The 20,414-nt window shown below is 37.5% G+C and overlaps 1 protein-coding gene across 1 annotated transcript in view; it reads left to right on the top strand.

Moving 5' to 3' along the window:
* Positions 1-77: 77 nt before the first annotated feature.
* TTC3 (tetratricopeptide repeat domain 3) overlaps positions 78-20,414 on the top strand; it is a gene marked incomplete at its 5' end in the record, with an annotated part of 65,409 nt that continues 45,072 nt past the window's right edge. The window contains 13 exons of the mRNA XM_008939216.1: positions 78-163; positions 3,079-3,124; positions 4,283-4,415; positions 4,866-4,950; positions 6,115-6,168; positions 8,357-8,499; positions 9,230-9,311; positions 10,097-10,191; positions 12,002-12,064; positions 15,254-15,308; positions 15,988-16,150; positions 16,258-16,306; positions 17,358-17,517. Of these exons, the coding sequence (XP_008937464.1) occupies positions 78-163; positions 3,079-3,124; positions 4,283-4,415; positions 4,866-4,950; positions 6,115-6,168; positions 8,357-8,499; positions 9,230-9,311; positions 10,097-10,191; positions 12,002-12,064; positions 15,254-15,308; positions 15,988-16,150; positions 16,258-16,306; positions 17,358-17,517 (1,214 nt within the window). The remainder of the gene's footprint in view (positions 164-3,078; positions 3,125-4,282; positions 4,416-4,865; positions 4,951-6,114; positions 6,169-8,356; positions 8,500-9,229; positions 9,312-10,096; positions 10,192-12,001; positions 12,065-15,253; positions 15,309-15,987; positions 16,151-16,257; positions 16,307-17,357; positions 17,518-20,414) is intronic.

The following is a 20,414-nucleotide window of genomic DNA, read 5'->3' as shown; positions in this document are numbered from 1 at the left end:
GAGGTGAGTCCCGCGAAGCGCCTCACTTTCCGCTTGCCTTCCCCTCACGGTTTTTCTCCTCATCCTTTCTCTTTCAGCGTCATGTGCCATGGAGGAACCTCTCTCTGAGTTCGACTTGTCAGCCTTGGCTTTTTATGCTCGGGATAAGTCTTTCTGTGAGTTGGTAAGTAAGTCTGAAAGTAGATGGAAAAACTCGTGAGATGTTCCCCTGATGTTTATAACCGGGTCTGATCAACAGAGTGATTGCTAGTATTGGTTAATTCGAACTGACGCGAAGATACCATGCAGCACTGCGTCTTACTCACGTGCAAAAGCATTCAGCAGAGTGCGGGCACTGTGCGCATCCCCTATCAGGCAAGTTTTCCTAAATGCATATACAGCTGTGCATAGGTCCTGTTAACAGAACTTGACCAACTTGTTGGCCGTGTATCCAGGTCATACCTGGGATGAGAGACCTCGGAGTGACAGATTCACTTCCTTTAATTGGAAAACAAACATAGCTTAGTTCATGGAAGTTCAAGTGCACAAATCAGCTGTGGGCTGTTCACCCTTTCTTTGTTCTTGTAATCTCTTAAATTCTTTTTTAGTTCTTTGTACCCAAAAAGGCCTCCACTTCCTTAGTTGTTTCTACTATTGAATAAACTTTAGTAGTCTTCTGTTTTAATACTTGCAAGAGTTATATCCTTGACTCTTATATCCCCTTCTTGCTATGCTTAATGAGTCTTAGAAACGACTGCAGTAGTTAATCTTTTTGCTGCTTGGAGAGTTCAGTTATGAGTTATTTATCCGAAGTGTTGCTGCTATGAAGCACAGGCTAGCTGGCCTACTATTATTTGTATGCAGAAATAAAAAGTTCAAGAAAATTGAATTTCTTATTTATAAAGCACAAAAGGACTCTTACCAGTAGAGTAGTGAGTCATGTTGGAAATTGTCTTTTTCAATAAAGATACTGGTTTTTTTTTTTTTGTTATGAACAAAGTGTAGTACTTAAGAGTTGTGGTAGTTTAAGGTACTAGTCGTTTTATTCCTTAAGGTAACATGTGTGCTGTGCTGTGGAAAATGAACCCTTGATTCTGTGTAGTGCTAACTCTTGGTTTTCAGGCTTGCTTTAGTGGGAATCCCACCTTGGGCTTGATGTATAGAGGGTATGTGTCTGCACCATGTCTGTATGCTTTGCTGTTAAATATTGTAGAAGAACCATGCTGTGGATTGAAGAAGACAGTCATCTTTCAAAATTAAGTGATTTTGAAGTAATAGTTATTTTGTTTTCTCCTTGTTAGTGTCATGGTCTGTTGAATATGTTGAGGTTACAATAACTTCTTTTAGTAAGGGTTGATTTACATGTAATGTTATGATAACTCAGAAACACTGCCTCAGGCAAAGCATGTGATTGCTTGTCATCACCTTTGGTCAAGTTAGTAAGTCGTCATTGCATGACGTGCTAGTATTTTAAGGAAGTCTGCCACTGAAAGAATAAAGGTCTGTTAACATATTCAGAAATAGCTTTGCATTTCTGTGAAATGATAATGTGCAATACTTAGACATGATGTGTAGTATTTATTAAATTACACATTTTTAATCCTTGTTAAAATATTAGACTTCGTAGGGATCTGTAAAATGGTACAAAAATCGAATATTCTTAAACTTCAGGGACTCATATGGAGTATTGTTTTAAACACATCAAAATGTTGATTCATAGAGTCGTTAAGGATGGAAAAGATCTCTAAGGTCATCAAGTCCAGCCGTTGACCCAACACTACCATGACCATGTCCTGAGTACCACATCTAGAGGTTTTTTTAACCCTTCCTAGGATGGTGACTACACCACCTTCCTGAGCAGCCTGTTCAGCCTCACCACTCTTTCAGTAAAGAAGTTCTTCCTAATATCCAATCTAAACCTCCCTTGGTGCAGCTTAAGCCCATTTCCTCCATCTCAGTATGTTGCCATGATGTATAGAGGGTAAATCAACCACTCCACTTGATATATAGCTATATGTATTTATTTAAATATATGTGCACTAGCTGCCAAAATTTAATTTTTTTAAAACCTGGGCTGTCGTCTTAAACATTTTTCCTTGAGTATTCTTGAACACTATATTGCTGCTTGATTTTGAATTATTAATTTAAAAAATACTGTTCCAATCTATCTTAATATATTGTTGAAAGTACTGGAAGTTTTTCATCGATTCATAACTATTAATCTATGGACTTTTTTTTATGAAAAAAAAGTGCAGGTAAACTTTTTAAAAATAAGACAGCAACTAAATCATTGTTAGGTACCTCTTGTAAACATGTTTTATGTCTCCTCTTGATTTTGTCTGGTTTGTTTGATTTTTGGCTGTGCTTAATGTGAATTATAATGATTGGATCCCAAGGGGTTCATTGTTCAGTAATGCAAAATATTTCAGAGTTTTCTGAAGAAGTAAGTTTACTTGTTTTCCTCGGAAAAATGTTGGCAGAACTGTGGAAACATGTGAGGGAATGAATATTTTAGCTAATCAGTAAATAATTATAGTTGATAATAGTCAATAATTTCAGTTAATAATTCATTTTTGTTAATGTGTCTGCATTAGTATTTTAGTTTAGATCAGGAAAATGCTTTTGAAAGACAGGGACAATTAGGGTATTTGCTTCATGTGTTGGCTTGTGTTCTGAAGAGGGCTTGGAGCATGCGAGTGGGATTCATTGGGGATGAAACTAATCTGAAAGGTGCTTTTAAGAGTGTAGGTAATGTGCCTCAGCCAGAAATGGGTCTTCTGTCTATGGGACTAGGTTTGAACCACTCAACTGAAACCTACTGAGGAGCATATAATGGGAAAGTAGACTGCTCAGTACTGGGTGCTTTGCTTTCTAGATTTGTTTACTATTTGATCATGCTGCTTGCTTATGAAGATAATATTTACCTTGAGAAATTAAATTAGTGGCAGAACATAAAAAACCACTCCCGTTCCTTCCTTCCTTCCGTGGTGCGAACAGTTTATATTGGTTGAATATTTAGAAACAGTTAAGCAATCGTCGTTGATAGTTAGTGTAGCACATTTGCAAGATGCGCATGTTAAAAAATATGTTTATCTTTAGGGTCATGGAGTGTGTGTACAGAGATCACTGCATAAGCCGAAAACAGGTATGTAAACTAAACCAGGATTACATAACTCTAATGCACTTTTTATGCTGTGTTTGGATTTTTTGATTGCTGTTTCACTAGTTTCCTTATTTGGTCTGAATAAGTAGAAATTTTTTATTTCTGGGCAGAGGCATTGGTATGTTCTTTTCAACTGGAGGAGTTCTCATCTTTTTGTTTTAATGTAGTGTGCAGATGACTGATATAGGTTGGTGAGAACTGTGTAAATTGTCAATAGTGTGAACATACATGCAGTCAATATTATGAGGATGGAGATTTAATGTTTGTGTTTGTTACTGTGTTTTTGTTTTGTATGTTTTAGCTGTATAGGTGTAAAGGGATCTTCAAGTTGGTCTTTGTAGGTAAAGTTTTGCAGTTGTAATATTAAAAAAAAAAATGATAGCTGCAGAAGAGCAGGTGGCTCAAGAGTACATCAAGTTATCCAGACCTATGTTCACTATAAAAATGGTAACCTGTAATGTGTATGAAGCTCAGATGAATACAGCCAGCAGTGTAGGATGAATTTTTGCATATATTCAGATTCTCAGAGAATACTGCTTCTACTCTGAGAGTACTTGATGCCAACTCAGTAGTCTGGTAATGATCTTTACCTTTTAGAGGCAGTCTCTTAGGGAAATTGATTATATTTTTGAGAGCCATGCATCACACACACTATGGCCTCTGGAGAAGAAAGAAGAATATTGCTGATCTTTTTGTACCACAGTGCTCTGGATTTATGGTAGAATATAATTAAGTGGGTACAGTTAGAAGAGAACCATGTTTTATCTTGAAAATAGCATCCCTTATAGCCATTAAACAGCTCACAGTGCTTGTTAGGCTCCTCATTTAGAAGCAGGCTGCATTTATTAATTTACAACGTAATATATCAGTACAATTCAGAACATTGGCAATTCGTTGAGCAAGGAATGTAAAGCCTGCTGGTAAGTCCCTATTCTTACCTCCATATAAATTCCCTATTGCCCTGCAATTTATAAAAACCCTCAAGTTGCCAGATGTGTTTGGAGTGTTCAAGTTTTCTTATTTTGATTAGATATTAGGAACACAGTATGGGAGTAATAGATGTTTTCCAATGTTTATTTTGACTTTGATTACTTGCAGTGCCTGAATTGTGTAATCTAATTGCTATCTATTTTCTTGAAGATGTTGATCCCTGTGAAGTGTGGTGCAGTCAACCAGTTGATGTGTTAAGAGAATATTGCAACATCATTAGAATACGCCTCTTTTGGCCTCTTCTCTTCAAAAATGATGTTAATTCTTTGGTAGCTGATTGGAGGTAAGTAGTCATGTAAAGGCTGATGAAATCATTTGGAGAACTTTTTTTGATACCTGTGCAAGTTCATTGTTTGCTTTCAGCAGTAGTATAACTGTCTGCAGGAATGTTTTTACCCATGGGCTCCGTTAGTTAAGGCTGGAAGGCAGTATAGTTCTGAATATACGAATATGTTATGTATATTCTGAAATATGGTTTGTGAATATACAGAAGAAAATATTAAGAATGAGTTTGTGGAGTTCGGAATCTAAGTGTGTATTTTAAGTACTTAAATGGATGCCCTTTATTTTAAAGGTATCAAAAGCTTTGCAGCCTTTTTTTTCCTCCCCTGAAGGACTTGATTTGAGTTGGTAATTGTGTTCTTGCTTAGATCTAATTATTGTAAAAAATAGTAATAAAGAGCATGTAACAGTTTCATTTTCCTAAATAATAACTAGTTCTGGTTTTGTGCAGTTCACAGACGATACATGAGAATTGGAAGAGAATCTGTGATTTAGAGGTTTTGGAAGACCTTGTTGATTTAATTAAAAAAGTTGTTGTAAGTACCATGTTTTAACTTTGTGTAAGTTTTCAAGCATAATAGATTAATTACGTCTGTACCTTATGCAGTTTGGGATTACATCTTAAATTCAACATTTCCTTTTGCTGGAGTGAGTAAATTGTCTGTTAGTTGATTTGCAGCTTTCTAGAAAGAAAAAATTGTCATAGGTTTTATTACACTTGGGATAAGTTAACTTACTAAGTATTTGTGAAGTGAATAATACACTTCATAAGACTTTTGTAAGCTGCTGAGAAAGAGAGTTGTGCCAATGAGAAAAATGGCATCTTTCCTAAATGAACCCCAGTTAACTTTTTCCTCATTCAATAAATAATACTTGAAATTTACTATTGTTCCTGACTTAAAATGGAAACAACAGTGCAGAGGTGATATCTCTTCCAATTCTGTGAGGTAAGAAATGTTCTCAGCAGCTGAAGGGAAGAGATTTTTTTTTTTTTAAATGTGTCATACCTAAAGTAAAAATAAATAAAAAAAAAAATTGTTGAAATTATGTGCTCAGCTCAAGCTACATCTTTCCTGTCTACCTTACTGTTATGACTTTTTATGATAAGGTATTCATGTAGTATATTGATCTTGTGGATTCATACATCCTGATGCTCTTTTTGCTGCTTCCGCCTTCAGGCAATCAGAGGCTTCTGTTCTCACGTGCTCGTGCTGCAGCATGTCGCCTCAGCTTTTCCATTTTGGTTCATGTGGTGGGATCTTTGTGCTCTTTCCTCCCCTGGTAGTCTCTTCTGTTCGATCTTTATGTGGGAGGGGCTGTGTATACTCCCATATACTCTTATAAGAGTAGGTCTCTTGTTTTGGATGGCTTTCATTGGATGTGTCAGCCGGATCTTTGGTACATGGATAACGGCAGAAGTGGTTAAAGTGGCTGACTTTCCTAACCAGATGTCACAGCATCCATGTATTCTCTATTTCCAAGTCAACTTTGTTTTTTCAATAGAAAAAATAAAAACAGGCAGGGAATTTGCTACTGAATACAAGAATATTTCCTAAAACTTGGAAGTGGCCCAGAGCAACTGTCCAAATGACATTGCATTCGAGTGGAACAGAAAATGTTTTCGAATTGAACCTGAGCAGATAGAAACTAAAGTTACTAGGTCTTAGTAACTTTGGGTTTGTTTTCTATTCCTCTTCCAGAATGTTCCCCATTTTATCAGTGGCATACTGAAAATTGGCAGCAGAACAGCAGATGTAAGTTTTTAAAATTGTTTTTAATAAGAATACTTCCTTATGCGTGAATACAAGCAAAGTATTTGTACAAATATCCAAAACTTTTAAAATGTTTGCATAAATAAATTGTGTTTAGTTTTTGGAATATGTAGTATATAGGACTGCAGTTGCCATTGTTGCAACTCTTGAGCCACAGAATGAAATCTGTGTGTGGCAGGAAGTGTGAAATAAATGGCATCTGTGTGAGATGATCAAAATGAGTAGAGAACTTTGGGTGTGGTTCACATGCTGAAAAGAAATGTTTTCTCTTTGGAGGCTGCTGCTGCAGCGTGGTTGGGTAGGATTAGTTAGGTTGTGTAACTGGAGCCCAGGTCAGCCCTCCAGTATCTGCTTTAGTACCTGCTTGTTGTCTGCTCACACATTTGTCATTTCTTGTTGGAGGGTTATTCCTTTGAGATGTCTCCATGCACTTTTCCTCCAGTCTTCAAGATTTCTATATTCTCTCCTGGAATCACGCAGTCCTACCTATGTGCTGTGTTTTGCTTTGTCTTTTTCTTTGCTGGTGTTGCTGTGTTATGTCAAAAGCCTATGTATGGGCAAAAGACAAACACATTTCATATGTAAAGACAAGAAGTTATTGTTAGTACAGTTGAAGTCTTCCAGAATTAATTATTGTAGAAGAAACAAGAAAACAAAGAAGCACAAAGGTTGTGTGTGGTGTTAGGCTGTGTGGGGTGGGGTGTGGTATGGCCATCGCTGACTGGAGTTCTTTGCTGAGAGGACTGTTACCGATGTTTTTTTCTTCCTCATCCTAGGATCTGCTTAGGTTCATTTTCAAACCAAATTAGTTCTAACTACCTGGTCAGAAATAAAATTGCCGTTCTGGTGAAAACCAAGCTAAAACAGAGCTCTGAGCAGATGAGGACAAGCTCAGAGTAAGCCTGACAAGTCACAGGCCTGTCACCTTGCAAACTCCGTACAAAGCCCGTAGCCTGTTGCTAGCAACGGCAATGCTGTAGGGCCAAGCTTGACCACAGAAATGATACAGAAGTTCTCCTGTTTGGAGACAGGCTGGAAATCTTTTATGACATCTCTATTAAATAGTGATACTGATCTATTCTGAAGGACTGTGAATGGCAGAGTAAGAGTATGGTTTTGAAGCTTGTAAAATTGGGACTTGGAACATTTTTAGTTTCCCTGTGTTTGTAAATTCTCACCTCCTAGTTTCTTCAGCCTGCTGTAGGTTAACTGCAAAAGCTAAAATAAAAACACTGACATTAGAAGATGATATCATAGGTGATAGTAGCAATAGGAGAAGCAGAATAGGTATGACTGTATGTTACTGCTGGATTTCTCAGTTCCTGTGTTTTCAGTAATACTTGTAGTCATGTGAGTTTTTACATTATTTTTCAAAATCTGTAGCCTCCGGTAATGTGGGAGTATCCCAGGCAATGGACATCCTTCATTCAATCCCTCTTCCTCAAATACAGCTCTGTAGGTCAAACAGTTAAATTTAGTTTGAATAGGAGGAAAGTCATGATTTGTGGAGTTCAGTCTTACTCCTACCTGCACATCTAATAGTCTGAATAGTGTTGCTTTTATTTATCAAGTTTGTCACTTTACACTGAAGCAACTTTGTATGCAGTTATTGAAAAGAAGTTTCTAAATGAAATTCCATAATTCAAACACCTTCCCATCTCCTCTTAAAAGACTGTTTTGATTTTGTGAACATGCTGTATTATGCTGTGCTTGAGTTATCCAGGGAGTTATATTTGTGAGCTGTTGTCTATTTCAAAGACTTAGCAAATCTAGAACAAGTTCACAGTGTAAGCAGGAGGGTAGTGGTCTTAGATTTATCATAGAATCATAGAATCATAGGGGTTGGAAGGGACCTTGAAAGATCATCTAGTCCAACCCCCCTGCCAGAGCAGGACCACCTAGAGTACATCACACAGGAAGGCGTCCAGGCAGGTTTTGAATGACTCCAGTGAAGGAGACTCCACAACCTCTCTGGGCAGCCTGTTCCAGTGCTCCGGCACCCTCACAGTGAAAAAATTTTTCCTGAAATTTACCTGAAATGCTTCCACTACATTGCCAGTGAGCTGTTGGTTTGCTATGGTGTTTGAAGTTTTTGTTTTAAGACACTGCTTTGTATAGAATTAGTTACCATTTTTTCCCCCTCTGTTTTCCTTTCCTGCAATTGAACTAGGGTGTCTTTGATGCTGGGGATGCACTTGAATGGATCAGATACACAGGTGATGTCAGTATTCTGGAGAGGCTGAAGAAAATTGGTGGAGAAATTGGTGATCATGTTGTTTGGATCTATCTTCAAGTTTTCTTTGTTGAATGTAAGTATGAACACTGGAAGGAACAATGGTGTGGGAAGTCATTTGTGGTGTTATTATGAAATAGTTAATATTTGTATGTATTTCTTTACTCTGGGAGTGACTGGAAAAACTGGTGGTGTGGAGGGGTTTTTGTTAAACGCTTGGCAGAGGATTTTGTCAAAATATTAATTGATATTTTACTTTTAGTTCAAAGATTAATGTAGTTAGCTCATGGGAGTTACTATAAGATATTAACTCTAGCAGTGGAACTTCTGCTGAAATTACAAAAAAAACTCCCAGCCCTGCTGTGTTTGACCTGTGTTAAATGGCTCCTATTATGGTCTGTCTTCTTGCACTCTAGCTTGGCTATTGCACCAAGTAACACATTAGAAAATGAACTTGTATGCGAAGGAGAAAAATCTGTTCATAGTCAAATACTCAAGTACCAATTCTTTAAAATACAAAGCTTTCAGATGCAAATTCTTTAAAACGCAATCAAGTGAAACTCAATTATAAGTACTTGAAATGCTTTATGGTCTGCAGCCAGTTATTGCGGGGTTGCCCAGTAATAACTAATTCCTTTTCTTTTGAACGTTTCTGTTGCTTAATTTGTTTCTGTTATTTAGCTGGTATATCAAATCATGCTTCCAGTCAGAAAACAGAGCATGGTTCTTAACAGCAGAAGATAAATCCTACTTCTTGTCTTTAGTAACTTCTTCACCCACTGTATTTTTCTGCATTTTGTCTCCAGGCAGACGTTATATTATTAAAGTCGCATTGGAAGATTGTAATTTAGTTGAAGAATTTAAAGCTGTGACCTGTGAAAACTGTAGGAAGGTGAGAGAAGACACCAAAGTGTGTTTGTGCTTTTCTTTTCCTTTTTTATTATTTTAAATCGGGGGGGTTAATGATTAAAGATTATAACAATGACCAAATGATTAAAGAGAGAGGTTTCAAAAGCTTGAGTCATTTCCTGGCATGAATAGTTACTTTGATAAATGTTGGCCTAATGAACAGAATATTAGTTGTTTGTCACCAGTGCACATTGGAGGGTGTTCCCTTCCTTGCTCCCCCAAAAGTTCAAGGAAATGAAGTTAATATTGATAGAAGATTGTTCAACTTCATTGCTTTAACACAGAAATAAGACACTCTCAATTCTTTGCCATGTGTTCTCTTAGTGTAGATGTTTGTTTTTTTTTTTCTCTTCGTGATTCTCGTTAATTCCTATGTCTTCCTCGCTACAGTTCCATAGTTCAGGAGCCACTCTGATAGGGACCTGAGTAGGGAACTGGTTGAGCAGTGCTATACTTGGCCTACTTTGCTATTTGACACATGCTTGCTTTTGATGACGACTATATTATGGAGCCCAGGAGACCTTCTGAGTTACAACAAACAATTAAAAAGCAGGAGTATTCTTTTCTGTATAACATTTTCATTTGTACACTTATAAGCTTATTAATTGCAATGAGTTAAAAGTATTAAATTACAACTAACAGTGCATAAGTAACATTCTGTTTTTACAGGCATAAAATCTTAGCTCCTTCTTGTCAAATGTTTTCTTCTTGTTGCAAATAAGTTTAATTACAGTGGTTGTTGAATATTTTTTTTTCTTGATTTCACAGAACAGTGACTCTATGAAACAGAAAGGAAATGAGGAATTTTCCCGCGGAGACTTTGATCGTGCTATAGTTTCATATACTAAAGCCATAGAGTTTTGGTAAGAACTTAAGTGGTTAACTAGGCTGTGTTATGTGTTCAGCTTATTCAGATTTATCTTGTTTTTCTATAATTTTGCATAAGCCACACAGAGGCCAAAGGATACCTAATGTTTTAAAAAGACTACATAATACATTTTTTTGTTCTCTTTATTTCTTGTTGCTGGTGATTGTTTGCACTTTTGCTGCTCCAGCAGTCCGGTTAGGGTTTAAAGCTGATCTAAAATGACTAACAGTAAGTGCAGTATCCCTGAAAGGAAATAAGTTATTTAGTGTGAACAGCCACTTTTAGTATCATCCCTCCTAAATTCTCTTTCAGCAGAACAGAGTGACCAACCATTGCAAATATTTATTGTCTCATCTATGATGCAGAACTAGTGGACAAGAACAAATATTTAAGCGTCTGCTCTTGGTAGCTCTGTATGCAACAGGCTTAATTTTCTTTCATAAGTCTTGATTAATTTCTTCCTGAAAGTCATTTGCTGAAAGGCTTTGGAGACTTTCCTGGGCTCTGTTGAGTGATGAGGAGAGAGAGATTAAGTGAGAGTTTGTGTCATACGCACACAGAGCAATTACCCACTTCCTGCAGTCGGCACCGGATGTCAGCTGGTTACAGAATGCTGGTTTACTGTAATTGCCACTGGTGTAGTCAGGCAAATGCTGCTTTTTCAAGTTCTAGTGTCTATGAAATATGGTGAAATTCATAAAGTCCTACCTTTCATAAAATTTTGGTTGTGCAAATGGTTTTATTTTTTCATTTTGAAGTCTGTAATTTATAATTAATGCAGTTGAAAGGATTAGCATTTTGTTGATGTCTTGCATCAGATTTTGTCACATGGTAGGGTACGTTTCAATCCCAGATTCAAGTTGATTTCAGCCTCCTTCAGAAGTTGACTAGGCTGTGACTGTATCTGAGATGATGGTGCAGGCTAAGAAGGCTTTTCTCAGGGTAGCTAATAAGGGGGAGGGAGGAGCAGAATTCAGTGAAAGAGCAAAGGAAATGCCATGGCTTGGGAAGAGCAAAGGAGGTCTCATGGTCCCCAGGGGCTGGAGATCTGAGCTGTTGTTACAGCTATTTGTTAGAAGTTGTTCTTTGCCCTTAAGACCCTGCTGGAAGGTGGAGGATAGTTCAGTGATGGCTAGCAGCTAGGGAATCCTCCTTCCTCTGGTGTGTGCACTGTCTTCCCTTTCATTCTCTCGGCGGGAGCTGACTTTCATCTGCTTCACCATGCTCCTTCCACAGCTAACTGCATCATCTCTTTGGCTTCCCTCCAGGTGCTTGCTGGATTACATTTATTGGTTCCCCCCAGTCCTTCTCCAATATGTATGTTGGGAGCAGTGCTTTAGCTCTTTAGAACTAGCTGATCTGCCACGTCAGGCAGTTGAGCTTTTCGATGCTTTGTGCCTTTTTTGCTTTTTTCCCCTCTTGGAAACAAAGCTGAGGTTGTAGGAAGCTTACTAGCCATATGCTAGCTATACCTTTGGACCATTTGAGGTGTGCTTTGATATTGGATATGTCAGAACCTAGTGAGCTGGTTGAAGGAGCTTAATTTTTTCTTTTTGTGCGCAGCAGAGCGTGACTTGACTGGAAGTTGTGTTAGTGGGCCCAAATCATACAAATTATTACATAATTAAAGCTAATATTCTCAGGAACTTGTAAATTTATAGTATAGACTACTCAGGGAAGTTTGCATATAATTGATGCTAGAGTGCTTGTAGATAAATATTGTGAAAACTTCCTTCTCCTTAAAATTTTGAAAAGTAATATGCCTCACTAACTTTTAATTTGTTTGTTTGTTTCTTTTTTTTAAGTCCTGCAAACCATCTTCTCTATGGAAACCGAGCTATTTGTTTAATTCTAACAAGGCAGTACAAGTAAGTAACCCCTTGTTTATAATCTGAAATGTTGTGGTAATCTGCAGCTAAAAATCAGCTATATACTTGGGAAAATAGTATTTTTTTAAATTGATGTGCATAGTAATATACTCATAATAAAAGCTTAGAAAACTGATACTAAGAAAAATTAATATTAGCTGTATCTGCTGGCAGTATGTAATACCGCTAAGATGGGGGTGTGTGTGTTATACAACAGACAAGAGGAAAAAAAAAAAAAAAAAGGAAAAAAACAAACCAACCCCCAAAAAAACCCAAAAAACCAAAAACCCTGAACCCACAAACCAAAAAAATCCAAACCAACTCAGTACCTGTGAGTATTGTGATTTTTATTAAACCTCTTGAAGAAGAGATCAGTGTGGGTGTGGGGGTTATTTTCCTTAAGCCAGTAGTTAAGCTGAAAACTTATGAGCAAGGTGGTTGTATACCTTTTATGTAAAGCCTACTAAAGAATTTATTGTTAGGATAATTGAAATCTTAAGGAGCTAATTATTATTAGTCCAGATCTAACTGTTGAAATAAAGAAAAATAACAACGTAGTTAAATTTTATATTCACACGATTCTTAGTTTCTGCCCATTTCCCTGGTGCTAGGCACACCCTTCCACTGCTTCTCTGGGTACTAAAGTTGGCAGTTTTATTGCTGTAGTAGTAGGATTAGAGAGCTGTCAGTGTGCAGAGTCTTTCCCTGGGAGGAATGTCATGTTCATGCCAATGGTTCCTTTTTCCTCACTGTAGGATCCACTTGGGGTCACTTTTATGTTTACTAACGTGCAGTTACATCTTTACTCTGTCTTTGTTGGTCTGCAGCACCCTGTTACATCTGTGTTTACCATATATAGGGCCTTTTACATGTGTTAGATACTGATTCTTACTCCTAATGTAGTATTTGTCCAGATCCAAGTCTGCTTTGTCTTTAATTGACTATTGTTGAGTCGTTTATAGCCATGAGGTCTCCAGTGCCATCTCTTGTTATCTCCTGCCTGTACTCCTTTTGTTGTATCCTGTTTCTTTATTTCTTAAAGCCTTTGCTGTCATATCAGGCCTGTGTTTGTTTACAGGACATAATTTTGGGAGTCAGAAATACCTCATTCTGTGGAAAGAGCAGTAACAAGGAGTTATTCCAGCTAAGTCTATGGTTGCACCACCCAAAGATACACAAAAGTAGAACCTAGACAGGACCTTTGACTGCAGCTCAGCCTCCTCTTGTGCTGTTGTGGATGATTTGGGAGTGGCAGGGGCAACTTCCCTATCCCTGCACCAGCCTGCCGAAAGGTGGCACTGGAGGAAGAGCTGGGTGGGTGAAAACAAAGCATAACAGCACATACTCGAGAACAAGACAAACGCTTCAGATTTTTTTCTGCTCTTTTCAGCTGCTTTTATAATCTCTTAGTACCTTGGGGTTCTGTACCCCACTATTTGTCTTTTAGTCAGGCATTTTTTTTTTTTCTTAATGTTTGGTTCCCTTGGCATATGAATGCAGTGTGATTTCTCCCACTTCAATCACTAGTTCTGTTTGTCTTTTATGTGTTTTTCTTTTTTTTTTTTTTTTTACTAATATTTAAAAATGTGCTTCAGCACCCCTAAATTCTGCCATTACTACCTTGGGTTTCTCTAGCTTGAGAGGGTGTAATTTGTTTTAACTCACTTTCATTTCACAGAGTTAATTCTTCCTGAAATCTCTGAAGAATTGTTTTCCACAACTTTTTGTTTTGAAATTATCTCTTTCAAGTTTCTTTAGTATCCAGCTTTCATGACCATACAGCCTTTCATTCTCCTCCTTCAGATCCCTGTGTGCAAGCATCCCTGTGTGGTGGTAGCATCTAGGCTGTTTCTGAATGCTTTCATGTGAAATGAATCTTGTTCCATATTTCCCTTTCTGGAGGTAAAATAATTAATGCTTTGTAGGCCTTTCCAGGTGTCTCAAGTTAGTTCTTGCTGCAGATGGTTTTTGAATGCCTTGCTGAGTCAGTATGACTCAGCTATCAAAGGAGTGGGGTTATTTGTAAGCTTCCTCATGTGAAGTAATCCATATGTGACTGCTCTTTGTGATTTACTACATCCTGCTTATCTGACACAGCTGTAGTTCAGTGAAGGATGAGTGCTACATCCTGAAGGTACAGAAACCCTGTAACTGCCTGCTTTGGGCAGAGTTGGTATCAGCAGAGACCATTACTGCTACTTTGTGTCCTCTCCTGTAGCTGTAGGAATAGTCTGCTTCTCATCTGATCTGACCAGAACCTTAATTACAGTTATTTTATGACACCGTATATAAAAAGTCAGTGTCAGGCATGTTCTTCATGCTTCCATTGTTGGGAGTTTTGGAGGTTACTGTCTTGGTGTGCAGTCATTAACCCTTGCTGTTGGGGAGCTCACAAAATTAACTTAACAAGGTCATAAGTTCAAAACAAATTTATTCTAATAAAAAATCATTTATCATTTAAAAATCATTTATCTCATTGCTTCAAGGAGGAGAGACTCAATTTGTCCTTTGGCAGGGACCCCATTTCTCACCTAGTCAAGTGTGATCTGTGGTCAAAAATACGATCATGTTGGTCTTCACTGGCTGAGGGTCTTAGATTTCAACCAAGATGTGGGTGTAATGATAGTTCTGTAATCTTGGTGTGACCAAAATTAGCAGAAGTTGTGGTTACCTGAGTTAGCAGTTGTTTTCCAGAAAAAGCGAGTCAGCAGATGTTTTTGTTTTCACCAGAGTTGGCAAATTTTGTGTCTGGATGATCTTTCTTCATCAGGGTGTGTGCAACTGCCATACTTGCACCCTCAGAGCTCTACTATGATTATGTAACTGCTCTCTGACATTATTTCTGTCAAAGTATTTAGGTTTGATACTCGGCTTTTTTTATAAAGGCTGTGCTTTTTAAAGGAGCATGCTGTTAGAATCCAATTAAGGGGTAGGTACCTATGCAGAAATACTGGAAAAACCTAGTAGATAAGGGGAGAAACTAAGTATCTGATGGGTAAAATAGGTGAGACTCTAACATTTTAACTCTAAGTTTCCATTAGGAAGTGTTGTCGCACCTACCTTTACACAGGTGAATAAACTGTTCTTTCATTCACTTTGTGTTAGTGCCTTGTACCTCTCATCTGTGGATTTTTTTTTTTCTGTAGTACAAATAATTAATGCCTCTTCTTTTCCCCTCCCTTCTCTAAGGAGAGCCCTTGTTGATGGAAAAAGAGCCACTGTTTTGAAGCCTAATTGGCCAAAGGTTAGTTTCGTATACATTTCAAAATCATCTTTTGTTGGTACTGCAAACTGGCATAAGAACCCAGAGTCTTAATTACAGGTTTGACCCAGATAGATGTGAAATGTCCGTCACTCTAAATGCAGATGAGACCAATAGAATGAATATGGTACCTTGTGGACTAAGAATTCTGCTTCAGTAAACCAAGTACATAATTTGCTTGTATTTTTAATATAAAATTACTATTTTTAACATGCTTGTAAGTGTTACATGGTGTTCTGTGTGTGTAAAGACAGAAGAAAACATGTTACATTACGTGTAGCTCCATTATCACAGTGCTTCAAAAAATATGTAGTCCTTAAAACTAAAAAGAAAAATCCTGATTGACTATCATGTATTTCCCAATATTCTTGGGTTATGAAATTTACAAAATTGCAAAGTAGTAGTAGAGACTAAGGGGAAAGCAGATGTGTTCTTTTCCAAAGCCAGAGGCTGGATGTTATTACCAGTGAATTAAATTATCTTTGTTTCAGTGTGCTGAAAACTTTGATTATTCATCATTTGATCTGAAATAGGTGGAGTGGATAACTTTTGAGTATGCAAAATTTTTGCTTTGTATTGTCTACTGCAGCTGTTTTGGATAAAATTTTTTTTACTTATTTGCAAGAATGAATGCTTGAAGTTCAAACTTATGTCCACACAGGGTCACTACCACTTCAGTAAGGCACTGTCATTACTGGGGGAACACCAACTGGCTTTGGAAGCTAATGAAAGAGCTCAGGAGCTATGCAAGAATGTTCTTGGTGGACTTAAGGATCTTATTCAACAAAGTGACACGTTAAAGAAGACATTAGAAGAAATGAATGGTAACCTTTGCTGATTTCAAGATCTGCCTTGAACACAGCAAAATTCTTTCATTGGCAACCTTCCCTTGAAACTAGCTAATTGCTTTTTTTTTATATTTATTTTATAGGTGTTAAACAACAGAAACAGAAACCAAAGAAGCCACTTCCTGAGAAAAAGTAAGCAACTGTCAAGTCTGCTTTTCTTTTCTTGATCTTAGTATAAGATTGAAGTAAAACATGGCATAGATACTGCTTAGGTTTTGTTATCTACTGGTAAGTAAAAATGGAGGGAATAACTTATCAGAATTGCAACCAAAGTGCAGTCTAGGAAAAAGGAGGACTTTTAGGAACTAAATAACCTATCTTGAGATGTGTTCCGCTCCCAAGTGGTTTCCTTCAGCATCAAGTTTTGCCCTGTTGGAAACAATAGGAGACAGTTACACTTCAATGGTTTTTCTCCTCCCAACTTGAAGTACTTTGAGGAAATTTGGTGCCTGCAAATGTCAATGTGATCACACCCACTTTTTTGTCTTAACTTTGCTGTATAAAGTTTGCTAGGAGATCAAGCTGATCTGAGGAAGCGAATGCTAGCAAATGCATTTTGGCAATGGCAAAAATGAATGTGTATCCTGATTTATAGGAACTTGGTTTTGACACATCTATTCTGTGCGTTTGCCTTGCATAGAGAGTGTAAGAGAGATCCTTTATTCACAGATTCAGCTAACTTATGGCATATATTTTATCTTGTATATTAAACATTTTTCTGAAATATTTTTTGGTTGTTATTGGTCTACTTGTAGTGTTGTGCTATGTGTCATTCAAGAACAGTACAGCAAGTAAATTACTAAACAAATTTTTATAAACTTGAAAATTCTGGAGGAACTTAAATATATTTCCCATGTATATTGCACAAATAAAATGTGGCCTTGGGCAAGACTTATTTTAAAAAAATAATTACCTTTTTTTTAAAAGTGCAGTAATTCAGTTTCTCTCTCTTTTATAAAAAATGGTGCTTTTTGGTAATATTTTTGCATAGCTTTGAACTGTGGAATTTGAAACCAGAAAAAATGGCTGCTTAATCAAATCCTTTAAATGTGCTTATGGCATTACCCTTCTATGAGCGGTAGAATTCTTGTATTCGTCTTTATTTTTTCCATGATAAATGTATAAATACGGGGAAAAGACACCGACATTGGAAGAACTAGAGTTCTCTCTTTTTACATATCAGAGACTGCAGTTCTTCAGAATCCCAGTTAACAATTTCTCAAGAACAAAAAGATATAGAAAAAGACAGAAAGACAACACAGTCTGATCCTAGAGATCATCACTGTCATCAAAAACGTGATACCATGGTAAGTTACACTGCAGCTGACATTGCAAGACTAAAAGTGTCCTGGAATGTGTGTTTTTAATGGTGTGGATGAAATTTTGCAGCCACTGTGTCTTAATAATTGTGTATTTCTTGTTCAGGTGAGAATTTTCCTGTAATATTTAACTACCAGGTCTGTGTTCAGAGCTTTGGATTTGAAAGGAGGTGGTAGGTGGTTGCTTGAATGAGAAGATGGAGGCTGGAGGAGGAGAGGGTCTCTTTGGGTTTATTGATAGTGAGACTGAATTCACATCTCATTTAATTGGCTGTCTGGTTGTGCCTGTCCATGTGCATTGAGATGTGGCTTCCCTTTGGCTTTAGGAGAGGATTTAAGTTATTACATACTGGTGTAGTGGAGTTCAGTGGGAGATGCTTTAGCCAAAGTTAATTCATATACAGGGCTTTTGCTATACTGGAGCATTGTTTTGCACTGGTATTGTGATGTTAAGGTATTTGCATGGTCATAGACCGCGGTTTTCATGCTCTGTAAACAAATTTCTATAGGAAGAACATTAGTTAAATAATATGCTTAACTGGATTGTATTTAAACCTAGGATTTTAAGGTTCTTAAATACCTATTTGGCTTGTGTGTTTAAAGCAAGTGTAGTATAGTGCTAAAAGGCAAGATGGGCTTGTGTAATTTTAGTAGCCCTTTGTCACTGTTTAGATAAATTCTTTCTATTTAAAAGGCCGTGTATAAGTGCAAATATTCTGCTAGATTGTTTTTAACTTTTTTGGTGAGGAAGGATTAAAAGAGGAAGTGAGGCTGTTGCGGGGAAGATTTAAACTGCTTAGAGAACCACTGCCAAAGGTAGCAGCAAAAGCAGTTCTATTGAAGTAAGTTGTTGGAAAAGTGGGGCTTAACCAAGTGCTATGGCAAGGTTCAATCTGTTACTTGACTGCACAGAGGATATAATAATGTTTCAAAGTTACCGATGCAAGATCTTAATGCCCTGTTATACAAGGTTGTGTATGATATTGCTCATTTACTAAAGATCTGCAGCTGGTAAGGGGTCTCTCAACCTGGGGGAGTAACCTAGAGAGGAGTCCCAGCTCAAGGGGAGATCATCGCCATGCTGCCAGATGTTTAAGAGGGGGAGAGAGCTCAAAAAATAAACTCATTCAGGCTCTTAGAGTTATGGAATACAATGGTTGACTCATAGTCAAATCATATACAATGGAAAAGGTAGGCATGAGATTCCTTGTACCCACAACTAACTTTGTTCCTTGACCAAATGAATTTTTAAGAGCCATTTGCTATTTATGTGTTAACTGGATGATTGGTGTTCCAGTATCCAGGCTCACCACATCAGCCTGTCCTTCTATTGATTTTCAAAAAGAAGGTGAATTAAAAATTCATGGCCTGGTCACAGCCTAGGCTTTTACTTCCTTTAGAACTTTGAACCAAACTACCACTAGTTTGGTCAAGGAGTTGAGTGCATCACTGGCAGAAGCTTAATAATGTAAATGTTCTCTGTTCATAGTTGATTTTTGTTCCTGAAAAAGGATAGATGTTAGTGAGGCATGACCAAGGAAATCCCCCAATCAAAGCCTCTAATTCTGCCTTTTAGAAGGCTGTTTTACTGTTGGAAGTGCAGTGGTTTAACCTTGTCACTGTTTAACCTGAGTAGTCGGCTCAGCCCCATGCAGCTGCTTGCTTATTCCCCTCAGCATGCTGGAGGAGAAAATACTAAATATAAAAGTGGCAAAAGTCATAGGTTGAGATAAAGACATTTAAACAGACAAAGCAAAATGAAGAATTGATTCACTGTTTCTGGGCAGATGTTCAGCCATTTTCAGGAAAGCGGAGCTTCATCATGTGTAAGGTTACTTGGAAAGACAGATGCCATAACTCAGAACTTTCCCCCTTCTTCCCCCGGCTGCACGACATCACGTGGCATGGGAAAATCGCTTTGGTCAGCTGGTGTCAGTTCTGCTGGTTGTGTCACCCCCAGCCTACTTGCTGGTGGGGCAGCCTGTGAACCAGAAAAGGCCTTGATGCTGTGCAAACACTGCTCGGCAACAGCTAAAACATCCCTGACTTATCAACACTGTTCCAATCACAAGTCCAAAACGCAGCCCCATATGAGCTGCTATGAGGAAAGCTGACTTTCCCAGCCAAAACCAGCACATATGTTTTTATTTTTTAAAAAAATTAACACGTGCTAAAAAAAAAAAAAAAGGAAGTTGAGGGATTTTGTTGGTGCTTTCCTTATTTTAGGTGTGTTTCGGAGCTGGATGTCAATGGAATTTCCCAGCTGCTGCTGTCTTTGTGCCTATCTGGTAGCCAGTATTATGGGAAGCCTGTAGAGCATTTCTGCACAGAAATTTTCTTGAGTGGTTGACTTTGCTGGGTGCATGCAGGCTGAGAGGCCTACTGTGACAGCACAGAATGAAAAAATTCAATAGTCAGCCTCCAGTTTACATGCAGACAATTCCTCTCTTTCACACTAATTACCTATTTAAAGAAATTGTATCTCTTTCTGATCATCTTTATTATCATTATTGTAAGATAATAAATATATATTCTAACTGGAGTTATTTAGCCTGTAAAGTATGTTATAAATAAGCTACATAATACAGAAAAGTGGATGTTTTCTATAGTGTGACTCTATTAGCAAGGTCAAAACAGTTTAGTACACACATGTAGAAAAAAAACTTTTGGGTTTCACAGGCGGGTGGGGCAGCAAAAAAAATGACTCATTAGTGGGGAAACTGAAACTAATGTACAAGGGCAACGGGAAGGAAATAAAAGTTGAAACTTGTTGAAAAAAGCCGTCTGTAGAATGCTCAAGAAGTACGTTAAAGATTTTCTTTTACTTTCATCTGCTTTTATGCTATGTATCTTCATAATGTAGGTCTGTAAATTCATTATTCTTTAGGACAAATATTACTATGAAAAGGTTAGTATTTGTC

Source organism: Merops nubicus, unplaced genomic scaffold, assembly GCF_000691845.1.
Source record: "Merops nubicus isolate BGI_N331 unplaced genomic scaffold, ASM69184v1 scaffold15944, whole genome shotgun sequence".
NCBI lineage: Eukaryota > Metazoa > Chordata > Aves > Coraciiformes > Meropidae > Merops > Merops nubicus.
Note: the sequence above shows the minus strand (reverse complement) of the source record. Positions and strands in the feature narration are given on the sequence as shown.